This window comes from Condylostylus longicornis, unplaced genomic scaffold, assembly GCF_029603195.1.
Source record: "Condylostylus longicornis isolate FDR11 unplaced genomic scaffold, ASM2960319v2 ptg000137l, whole genome shotgun sequence".
Classification (NCBI taxonomy): Eukaryota; Metazoa; Arthropoda; class Insecta; order Diptera; family Dolichopodidae; genus Condylostylus; species Condylostylus longicornis.
This window is the reverse complement of record NW_026578105.1, coordinates 594,826-608,270: the sequence shown is the minus strand read 5'-3', so window position 1 is coordinate 608,270 and position 13,445 is coordinate 594,826. Positions and strand designations below refer to the sequence as shown.

The following is a 13,445-nucleotide window of genomic DNA, read 5'->3' as shown; positions in this document are numbered from 1 at the left end:
TTTATTAATCAAAGAAAATTTATGAAAAAAGGAAAGCATTTCTGGAAAAAAAAATGTGAAAAAATTCTCTACATGCGTAGAAACTACATCAAATTTTCAAAAAAAAAAAAAAAACAAATTCTAATAAAAAATAAGTTTGCAAAAAAAGAAAATTCCTATACATTTTTTTAAATCGTAAAAAGGAAAAGAAAAATATTTTTTATAAATAAAATCTAAATTTTGTTCAGAATATTTTGTAATTATTTTGTTAGAATATGATTTATATGCCATTTATGAATAAATATTTTAATATTCTAATTTTACAATTATATTAAAAAAAAAAAATTGACGAATATTTTTTTTTCGTTGCGACTATATCTGTATATGAGTTTGATGAAATTAAAATTTAATTTATTAAATATATAATATAAAAGTAACACAACGGAAAAGGTCAACAATAAATTCGCTGATTGAAAATTTTAATTAGCTGATGTCTTTATGCTCCAAAAATGGTGAAATTTGTCGTATCACGATATAAAATTAGGTTTGTTATAACAAATCATGACAGAGGGACATGAAAGGTAAGCAATATTGCCGACAAAGAAAAAAAAATTATTTAATACTTTAAATTGTACTTTTAAAAAACAATTTTCTTTTTGTCTTTGTACCTACCTAGACACCCAATGTTAAGCAGTACCTACATACCTACCCTAGGAAATTTTTTTTTGTATGTTAGGCACAATGATCATTAAAAAAACGTACATATTATCTCTTTAATGAAAAACAAAATTGGTTGAAGAAAATTAATTTTTCAAATTCCAAAAACAAGAAAAAATTTTTTCAAATTCCTACCCTACCTTCCTACTTAATGGATTCTTAAAACAAAAAAAAAAAACAAAGAATAATATTAGACTAAAACTACAAACAATATTTTCCATGAGATTCAAGGCACCAAACCAGAGTTGGAAAATGAAAAAAAAAATGTTACAAAAATTGAAATTTTATTACGAAAATATTTTTAAGTAATAATATTATTTTTTTCTATTATAGTTTTATTATCGCAACGACATCTGATTATAATTTGAAAATAACCAAATATTTAATTCATAGCTAAATTCCTTTTTTTTTTTTTTGAAAATTCATTCTTATTTTAATATTTTATTTATCATTTTTTTTTATTTTAATGTAGCCAGTTTGTCCATTCAGGAAAATATTTAACCTTGCTCAATTTTTAACTAAAATACATACATACATTCGTATATATTATTTTATATTATTATAGGTACATAAACATATAATAAAATATTTTGTATATAAATTTATATTTCGTTTTAGAATATGTATATATATATATATATATATATATATATATATATATATATATATATATATATATATATATATATATATATATATATATATATATTTATTAAACAGCTATATAGAGGTACATGGGTACCTACAATATTTCTTTGTTGAGAATATGTATTTTTTTTCAAGGCGATTTAATTCACAATTTTTCTACTCCTCTATGTTTTCTATATATAACATCATTAAATTACATTTGTATGAAATAATGTAGAAATTGTCTGAACTGAACTGAATTGAAAAGAAAAAAAAAAACAAAAAGAAAAAAAGAGAAAATAGAATGGGGAACAGCAAAAAAAAAAGTTATATTATTTTTATTAATGGACATTGCGCAAATCTGCACTAAAAATTTGAAATTTGAATAAAAAAAAAGTTTTTTTTTTAATAACTTTGTTCTGAACAAGAAAAATTTAATTTCTAAAATTTAAGTAATTAAGTAAGTAGGTACTAGACTTTTGAATGAAAAAATGATCATTAAAAGTACAAAGTACCTACGTATATCAAAATTACTTACAAATACTTGGCCACGATAGTTTCGAAATATGCGTACACCTACCTTTGTTAGATAAGCATGCAAAGAATCTTATATGTATTCACTAAACTGTTTAGTTTTGTTTTATTAACATTTATTAAATTTACTTTTTAATTTTAATTATTTTAAACAATTTGATTTATAGGCAGATATAGGCATTAGCATTAGATAGACTTGTTAGTATAGGTAGAGTTGCAAGTATATACTTATTAAGTGAAAAAATGCAGTTTATTTATTTATTGATATTAATATTTTAACATTAAAAGTTATCAATCAACAAATAATTTTAGTTATTGTAATATATGGATGTATGTATAAATATAATTAAATTTTGTATTTAATTATCTTATACTTACATTACATTAAAATATTCAATTAATGTGCTGGCAAATCAATTATTTTAGGCTTTTGTAAAATTCTGTTTTTTTTTAGTTAACAATAAATTTAACAAAATTAAAACACTAGTTAAGTATTTATAAATAGTAAAATTTGACATTATTTTTTAAAGAGTTCAATTAAAAAAATTAATTATTAAATTTTTAATCAATTTTTTTTTAGTTATTTTTCTTTTACTAATCAATCGATTTTCAAATAAATAAGTAATAAAATAAATACACTTGCATATACTTATATGTGCAACAAGATATGATAGGATTCACAACTAAATTTTTTAGTTCGCTAAAATAGTTCGGTACTTTAAACAAGAAATCAATTATTAGAAATTTAAGATTACTGAATGTAAAAATTGAGACACAATATTAACATTAAGTATTTAGCACAATTAAAAAAAAAAAAAATTAATTAATGATCAATGCATCTGTGTATATGAAAAAAAGAGCCAAGTATACTTGTGTGGTTATTGTATTCCTAATCTATATTTTAATATTTGTTGCTGTTTTTAAAGCTAAAGTTTCAAAATGCTTGACTTTTAAAATATCGCAAAAAAATATATTTTTTTTTTAATTCGGAGTGCGCAAGTCATTTTTCGTTTTTTTTTTCTTAATATTTTTTCATCGTTGTTTTTGTATCTAAATTTTTTCCATTTTAAATTTTGCTAATATTTTAAAAAAATTAAAAAAATCCACCCTTTTAAAATTTAATAAAATTTTAGGTGTATTTTACTGTTTTAAAATAATTTAAATTTTTCATGAATTTCATATTATTAATTTGCAAATTAGAAAATTTTTGTTTTGCGTCTGATAAAAAAAAAGGGAAAAAATTGAATTTATACATATATATATATATGTATACTTTATATTGTACATGTGTATAAATGTGATAAAAGATTTTCAGTTTCAAACGTGTTATACATACACACACACATGAAAGTAAGTGCATACATTGCCAAATATACATTCCTGTATTCTTAAACATCCTTTGATACACAAATCCATATTTACATATTTACTTATTTACATGTGTTACAAAATATTTCTGTCAATGAAATTTTTGATTCGTACTTTTTAAATTATTTTATAAACTGATACAATCCTAGGATAATAATAATTTAATAATGTATTTTTGAATATTTTGTGCCCTTACTGCAAGTTTTAAATTATTTTAACTTATCTTTTAAGTTAGTTTAAATTAGCAAAATTCTATGAGAAATACTTCAATTTTCATTTTATCTAAATCTATTTGCTTAATCTAGGTATGTTTGATCTATTTTAAGAAAAAATAGTGTATATATATTATTCAGATTAAAAATTCGATCGAAAGGTGTTAAAAATGGCATTATGTGTATAAATATACATAAATAATTTATGGAATTGTGTTGCATAATTTTTGGCGCAAGAAAGTAATAAAACATGAATAATTTAAATTTACTTTTACATTATGTAGTATTATACAGTATTCGTGTAGTATAAAAATTCTTTTTACACTTAATAACTTTCCATTTCGAAAAAATTATAACTAATCTTTCAAATCACAACTATTTGAATTATATTTAATACATTTTTTATTATTTAATACATTGTTATTATACTTAGTGTTAACAATTAACACTTTCTTTTGTTAGTTTTTTTTCCTTTTCCCATGCAAAATTCTATTACATGCAAAATCTGGATGTATAATATATATATATAAGTATATATATATATATATATATATATATATATAAAATTATGCTTTCATTATATGAACTACATATTCTTATACACAGTATATTGTAACTTAACGTTAATGGTTTAAAATAAATTTGGAAAGCTGTTTATGATAAACATTTTTTTTTGTCATAATCTCATAAATATATGTGAATATAAAAAACGCACTAAATTTTCTTTAATTTTAAATTTATTTCAAGATTGTATCTCAAATACAATCGAAAAAAGAAATATGAATGAAAAATATAAAGAAAAATTCTTGAAATACTTTTGTGAAATTTTATTTTTGGGTTAAAATTATGAGGTACGATAGGAATATGTGTTTGTTTACAAAATATATTTTTCATATCTAATGTTAAATTTTAGTTAATTAAGAAAAAAAATCAATTTTACAAAATATTAGTAACTACTTAGTATTTTCTAAAGTTTTAGTAATTCATTTTCAAAATATTTAATATATTGAATTATTATACTTACACACATAATTATATTTATATACTTATATACAAAATATTGATACTTCTTGTATATTAAATATATAGGCATATAGGTTTTAATAAAAATTTACTTATTAATAATATTATATTGACACACACATATTCACACATACTTCGTGTATATACACTGATACATATATGTATTAAAATCATTTTATTGTGTGCAAAGAAAAAAAACTGAATCAAAAATCAAAATTATTTGTTCTGTCAGAAATTGTAAAAAAAAAAAGGAAAAAAAAAAAGAGAAATAAAAAATCCTCGAAAATTCACACAAAATATAAAAAAGGATTTTAAAATAAAAATATTCATTTTAAAATATTACAATAAATATTTTAAATAATTATTTTATAAATTAATTATTTAATAAATAAAAAATAATTAATATTTTTTTAAATTAATTTTTTGCTTTTTCCTCTTTAATAATTCTTAATTAAAATAGAAAGTCTGCGCAACTCTTAAAATTTCTTTGTGCACTTAATAGGTATCAGAAAATTTAGCGATGAAAATTCATTATCAATGTTTTTTTTTGTACTAATAATAAAATTGAAACTTAAATGCTTAAATAATTTTATTTATTTAAATTTAAAAGGAAATTTTTCTATTTTAGCCTTAAAGTATGCAAAATGTTTGAATATAAATTTATGTTGATATTACTTACATTTATGTGTTTGTGCTAAATAGAAATATTTATTCACAACTACATATCAAAATATTAGCTATATACACAAATCTATATATATATATATATAAACATTAAATGTAAGTTAAATGTATGTTTAAATTCGCAAAAAAATATGTCATTGTGTACTTACTCTCTTATATCAAAATACAATAATTAAAAAATATAGTTAAATATATTTATAACAAAAATAATTAAAATTTTTTTTTATGGAAAAAATAATGAGTATATTATTTTTACATACATTATACATGTATGAATTTAATAATTGAAAATAAAAAAAAAATATAAAAGCAAAACATATACCTAAGAGATAAACAAAAAAATCTTAAAATTTATTAAATATGTAAAAAATATTAAAATTTCAAATTTCGAATACCAGGAAACTAAACTTTTGATAGCAATTACAAAACAGAATTTTCATGAGATATAGACAAGTATCCTATGCATTAAGGATGTATAGTATGCACGTAATTAGGATTAGATTTAAAAAAAATAAACAATGTTTTTGGTACAACATAAAATTTGAACAAAAGCTTTGACAATTTATAAGATAAAATCTACAACATCAGCTTAAAACATCCTTGAAAAATGCCTTTATAACGTATGTCTGCAATATTATATTGAATTATTATTTTAAGAAGATAACATAAAATTAAGAGTTAAAATTTTATTTTGTTAATCCTGTAACTTATTAATAATTATTAACTAGATCTCAAAGATCTGGTATAGCTACCATACAACATCACTCTTTGAAAACTTATTTTGAAAATCATTCTATTGGCCAACGACAATTTATGCATATTCTTCATATATCACAACGCTTAAATTCTGAATGTCAAATTTTAATTTTTCGTCCAACTATATATATAGCCCTAAATATCTCACAGAATCCTTTTACAGAACAATTTGTCCATTCAGAACCACATTCATTTAAAATCAAAAATTTATTTAGATATAATACTTATATGTATTTTAATTATGGGTACTCTTTTATTATGTGAGGTAATCATTTTAGCACCTGCTGCTGTAATTTCCTTCAAAAGTGCCCATGTTAAAATGTATTTACACTATAGCTTGCAATTTTCCTATTTAAAAAAAAATAGAATAATTTAAATAAATTTTTGAAATTATAATATAACTCTTTAGTTATTAATTAATATTGGAGATCATATTAGTTATATAATATAATTAAAACAAATTTGTTTTCATTTAAAATTTTAACACTTTAATCAATTTAATAATTAATGTGTTTGCTATTAAAAAAAAAACAAAATAAAAAAACCTTTTTAATTCATTTTAATTGAAATCGATTTAAAAGTAATTATTTTGTTGTACCATCTTATATTTTATTCTTATATACGTATATACTTATTTAAACTCATTTATAACACATTTTTGTAAGTATATACGTGCAGATATATAGTTTTAATTGAAATGCTGTTTTATTCATTTTATATTTCTCTTATATATATAGCGTACTTGAACTTAACTTCCGTTTTAAAATCATAAATAAATTATTTTATATATAAATACATATACACATATTGTTATATATTATAAGAATATTTACTTAATTAATTAAGTGCAAAAGTATGAGATAAACAATATATATATATATATATATATATATATATATGTTATACTATAATAGGCATCAAATTGATGATAAATAAAAAATTAAAAATAGATACATTATCTGCTAAAAATGAGAAAACAAAGCGAAATATAATTAGTAATACAATATTATAACCATAGGTGAAATTTACTATGAAAGAGCTATTCGTCCACTATAGAATTATTTTATTTTATAAATTATATTTGGATACTCAATTTCAAGTATAAAATTTTTTATAAATTTTACGGGAAATACTTATTTTTGAATGATGGAAGTAAATTCATTCTTTGTAATTTTCAGTTCTTTTGTGCAGAAGAAGTATGCAGTTCGCTTCATAATTTTTTTTTGAAATAGGTTTATTTTCTAAAAAACATAAAAAAAGAAACCCAATTTTTAATTCTATATTTATTCACTGCTGTCTCATAATATTTTCATTTTCAAAATCACGAAACTGTATTGCACTCACTGTTCTTTATTTTCGGCAAATTAATGAACTTTTTGTTTATTTGCACCTTGAAATAGAAAAATATAAATTTAATACAAATTTATTTATTTTATTTATATACAATTTTGTTTATTTTACTGAAGACATTCATTAAATTTCTTTTAAATGTATTTATTTTATTTTTAATTTTTATTAATTTAAATAATTTTGTGGTCAAATCAAATATAAGTATTTGTTATACATATTTGTACTTTAGATTTATTTTGGCTAACGTTTCAATATTATTTACTTACTTAACTGTGTCTGGATTATCGAAATTTTATTATAAAATTTTTTTTACGAGTATTATAATTTTAATCTTGAATATTCTTTATAAGTATTCATTCAGTTATGTAATAAACGCTTACATCATTTTTGATGCATTTTAGCCTACTTATACCTAAATAAATTTTTTTAATACATATCTGAACTTGAGAATTTTTTTAATCTCTATATAATATTTATTAAATTCAATAAGAAATAAGTAATTAATGATAAGCGAGTATTATAACGAATTCATTGCATGATTGAAAAACAATAGCGTAAATATTTTTAGTTATTCGAAACTTATACTTGAATTTTATATTATTTTTTTCTTATACTTACTGCGAAAAGAAAAATACTACAAACTGAAAAAAGAAAAAATGAATTTTCATTCATTTGGTTATTTTTTATTTATTTATTTTTTTTTTTCGAAAATAGAAAACAAATTTATTTATAATCTTTTTTTTTAATATAAATATTGTACATACACGTATATATTTGTATAACAGAATATTATAAAATTTGTTTTTTTTTTTATATCTATAAACCGAAACAATAATTGAAATTAAAAACAAAATAAATAAGAAAACATAAAAAACGGGAAAAACAGAATGAAAATACTTAGCATAAAAACTTTGATAGAGGCACCACTATTATAAGCCAAAAAATATATATATGTATTTTTGTTATATATGTGTGTATAAAAGAAAATAAAAACAAAAAATTAAACAATAAAAGAGAAAAAAAAAATCATTCATAAAATAATACTGAAAATCTCCCAGGGGGAGTTGAACGATACATTTTTTTTCATCATTTCATACACATTCAAATTTGTATATATGTTATATAGCGTATGCTTGCATATTTTTGTATGTGTTTATTTATTTTTATATGTATATATTTGTTCCACAAATATAAACATTACAATGAGTTAAAAACAATCAATCATATTAGTTTTTCATTTCATATCTAACTCGTTTGTTTCTATTTTTCTATTATTACTAAATAGGTAAAAATTTAGATGTGTTAACAAAATGTTTCTAAAGATGCTTGAAATTTATTTGAAATGTCACAAGTATAAAGTAACTGAAATAATTAAAAAAATTAGATTACAATTTTAAATTATGTTTTTTTTTTTTCGGGAAAACTGCATTTTTATGTTGCGATTTTAACTACTTATAGCTTGTAATTATTTATCGTGTTCACATTTTATTACTTTACAATAATATAACTTTTGTATTAGCAAAAATCTAGTTTAATATATAAAATCTATTATATATAAGAGCCAACTACATGCACTTGATATGCAAGCGAAAGAATTCAACATTAGAATTCTATTGTTATCTAACGATAAAATGTCTTATTCATCATAATTTCTCTCAATATATTTAAGTACACTTATTATATTAATTAAGTTAGTCTTAAGAAAATTACCAAAGAATAAAAAATGAAATAAGTAAGTAATCACATTGTTTTTATTCAGTAGCAAATTTCACTACTGCTCTAGCCGCAGGGGTACTAGTACTTTCCGTTTTTCAACAAATTCCGTTTAACATTCCGTTTTAACAAATTGTATTTTGTTCTTATATATTAAGTATTAAAAAATTCCATTAGTAAATGAATAATGAATGAATAAGAATTATTTTTTTTTTACAGGTATGCATAAAATCATGGTACTGAAATGCAGTTAGCCATAAATTTTTAAGTTTAAAATTATAAAAAGAGAAAATTTATTGCTAACTATATATTTTTGTTGCTGTTCTTTTTTTTCGTATCTCTGTTTTTTTTTTTCGATATTCACACTTGATTTTTTACAAATGTTAATGTCAAATATGCTTAGTTTGCAATTTAAGTCACAGAATTCAAAATTCATACAAATTTCCATTGTTTTATCTTTGAATTCAAAGAGTTCATAAGTAAATTTCATATGATATTGAAATCAATATACATACATAGGTATATTCAAAATTATATAAATAAAATTAAAAAAATATCTATACTAAATTAAAAATTGCATACTTATATTCAATATGCACATATTTGCATATTATAAGATTCAGTGTACATATTAAAATTGGATTATCAAAAGATATACAATCCATAAATATAACAGAAAAACTTAAAATTGTTAAAATTCTTGAATTATAAAAAAAAGTAAGAAATACAATAAAATTTTTCTAAAAATGAAATAAACTAAACATTATAAGGATTTTTATTTTAATTTTTCTTTTTCTGTTTTTCTTCTTCGTCAGTTTTTTTAAAGCTTTTTGAAGGATTTTCTATTTAATCAATGAATGCTATGGTTTCATTCACATAAAAATATTTCATTCTCTCCTTCATTTTACTGTTTTTATACGCACTCTCCCTTGATTATATTTTATTATCAAGTATGAATGTATTTCTCTCAATTATATATTTTTTTTTTTGTTATTTTGAATTTTTGTGTATTTTAAAATATTTTTATACTTACATATATTTTTCTCTTTCTCACAAAATATAAGAACTTTTGTTTTTCAAAATCATTATATGAATGTATTTGTGTGAATTATGATTACATATGCAAGTAAAGCTTTAGTTACTTAGTGAAAATTTTTAACAAACATAATTATTTTAGTATAGCTATTTCTTTATGAATTTATTTGCTATTTTTAAGTAATTAATTAACATTTCAAAAATAATAATTGATTAATTTTTTTTTTTTGTTATACAGCATAATAAACTGGGTTACTTACAAAATATCTTACAAGGATTTTCATCGACTTTAAAAGAGTTTTGGTTAGGTTTCATTCTGCATATTGTAAAAATTTTTTTGTTATTAACATTGTATATAAAATATTTATCAGAATTAAACAAATTTTTAACATTCATTTTCTAATTTCATTATTGAATTTTTAATTTAAAAAAAGAAATTTGAAATTGAACAACTATTTAACAATAATTGTTTTTAATTTTTTTTTTTTTTATTGGTGTGAAAAGAAAACTTCCTTTTATTCGGAATAAAATACTTTTATTTTTCGCTAATATATTTCGTGCGCTACATACGCACTTTATCAAAGCTGATTTTCTTCTTTTTGTTTTTAATTATTTAATAATTATTAAATACAAATATTAAATAAATAGAAAAGTTAATAAAAATTTTAAAATTTGCATTTCTTAAACACCTAATTTACTAAGTTATAACAATTAATTCCAATTAATTTTATTCTTATAAATTTAAAATAAATAAATATTCTTTGTTGTCTCAATTATTTTTTTTTTTAATCGGAAAAGCGACGACAGTATAACAAAATGAATATGTTTGAGAAAAATATTTTTTAAATAATGTAGGTGTGTTTTTCAAACAAATACAAATATACCATTAAGGATAAATGCAAAATATAAAAGAAAATTTTTCTGATAAAAGAACAAATATATATTTTTACACATGCGAATGATTATAAATGCATATATACATGTGTATGTATGTATATATAAAATATATATACATATATATGTTTATGTACATTTGTGTATTATTTAATAGTCTTTTTATTTTCTTCTTACTATTTTTTTACATTGACCTTCATTTAAAATAAAAATTTTTTATGTAGTATAAAAAATTTACTCATATTTTTTTTTTCATTTTCATTTTATATAAACTGAATTTTGAAATATTTAAATTAAATTGAATTTTAAGTAGAATTTTTATTTAAAATTAAAAATTAAAATTTTTAAAAATTATTTTACATTCAAATTAACATTGATAAACAAAAAATATCTTGTATACTCACATTTATACATATACATTTATACTTAAATATTTTCAATAAGCGGCGCATGAAAAAACAAAATTTTAAAAAAAAGGATCATTTTGTACATATACATATGTATAAGTTATGTAAATGTATTAAACTTGTTTCTACAAAGAAAAAAAGCAACAATTTTTTCTCTTTTTTTAAAAAACATAAAAAATAAAATAAAATTTTTAAGGGAAAGGAATTTATGAAAAGCAAATACATACATATATATATATGTATATACATAAATGATATTTTTATTTTAATATTTTAATTATGATTTAATAACAAAATTTTTTACATATTTAACTATTTTATATGCAATAACAAATAGTATAGTTAATTTCACTTTAAATAATATAAGACCTTTTCATAAACGCAATACTACAAAACAATATCTGTGAAACGGAATACTGCAAAAACATAACGTGATTAATATGCAATATATTTTCAACTATTCTATATAAAAGTCGAACAGTTAAAACGATTTGATTATGCTACTCATACAAATTTCGCTATATTTCGAAAAATTTGCATTGTTCATGAGCAAATTTAGTTAATAACATTTGTTTATGAAAACAAATATAGCGCAGTTTTCGTATATATATATACTCGTATACTTATTGTCATATACTGATTTTTAAAAAAAACTTATGACATACACTCATATTATTCGTAATTGCCTAAGCAATGATTTTTATTGTTTTTTTTAATGTTTGTATAAATTATATTTGAAATTTTGAAATTTCAGCATTTCACTAATATTTTTACAGAAAATAAAAAAATGAATATTGAAAACGTATTTCCGAACGTTGTACACTATGTTTAAATGTTATAAAATCATACTGTTCAAAATACAAATTTACTTGTTCTTGATTAACTTACGAAATTTAATGTACAATTCATAGCTAAAACAAAAGAAAAATTATTTTATTATTTGTATTACTTATTTTAAATAAAATGCAATGTTCATGTAAAAAATTCTTTACTATATATATACACATATATATACTATATATGCATACACATGTAGTAAAAATTAGTACTTAACTAAGCTAAGTGAAATAAAATTTTTATAAGTAAAAAAGAAAAAAAAAAGAGACAAATTTAAATAATTTTATGAATGACATCAACTTATACTTTTTTTATATACTTTAATATTCGTATATATACATATATACTTTGTATATATATATGAATAATTATCTACATTCATGTAATGAATGACATTGAATTTTCAGCGATCAATAAAAAATACAATGATAACTAACCTAGCCTAATAAGAAATCAACAAAAAAGCAACTGATTAAACAATTTTTAAATGAATTTTTATGAATGATTAATAATATTTTGTAAATATTGAAAATTGTAATTAATTAAAGTCTATATTTATATTGATTTTGAGGTGTTAAAAAAATTTATTTTCTTTTTTTTTTTCAATTTTATTTGATTAATTGTCCAATATGTTTTAAATTTTTGGTGTTTTGTAAGTAGCAATTGAAAAAATAAATTTTGAAAACTATTCTTTATTACATAAATTTTTAGCTTCATGAATTTTAAATTGATTTTTTAATTAACAAAGGCGAATTTTTTATTATTTAGGTAAAGCTTTGTAAAAGAGTTCATTCACACAATAAAAAATTTCTAATAAGGTTTTCTTTTCTTGAAATTGTCCTTGTCTTTCATATTGTAAAATAATCAATTTTTAAGCAGCATTTTGAACATTTTTTGAAACTTCTGCTTTTTTTACTTGAGTGCTGCAATATAAAAAGTTTGCAAAGTACTTTTTTTACATTATAGAACGAATTTCAAATTTATGTTATCAAAGTCGAATGTTTTGATATTTGCATATAATGTTAACCTTTGACAATTTATCTTCAAATTTAACAACCTTATTAAAGTTTATGCAGAAAAAAAGCAAAATCAAGTAAAAAAAAAACGTAGTTTATGATCGGAAAATGTGAAATTCGCTATAAACTTGTAACGCTTAATTCAGAAAGTTTATAAAAGAGCATAATTTTTTTTTGAAGCGCTTTCTATACTTTTTTTTCACATTCAAAAATTTTTAATAAAACTCTATATGTATTTTTGCAATATAAAAATTTGATTTGTATTGAAATTTATTAATATAATAATTTTCATT

General features: G+C 19.6%; 1 protein-coding gene across 1 annotated transcript in view; it reads left to right on the top strand.

Annotated features, from left to right (window-relative positions):
- Positions 1-171: 171 nt before the first annotated feature.
- The window catches only part of LOC129615571 (sprouty-related, EVH1 domain-containing protein 1), a 37,130-nt gene continuing 23,856 nt past the window's right edge, over positions 172-13,445 (top strand). The window contains exon 1 of the mRNA XM_055530827.1: positions 172-560. Coding sequence (XP_055386802.1) covers positions 541-560 — 20 coding nt within the window. The 5' untranslated portion in view covers positions 172-540. The remainder of the gene's footprint in view (positions 561-13,445) is intronic.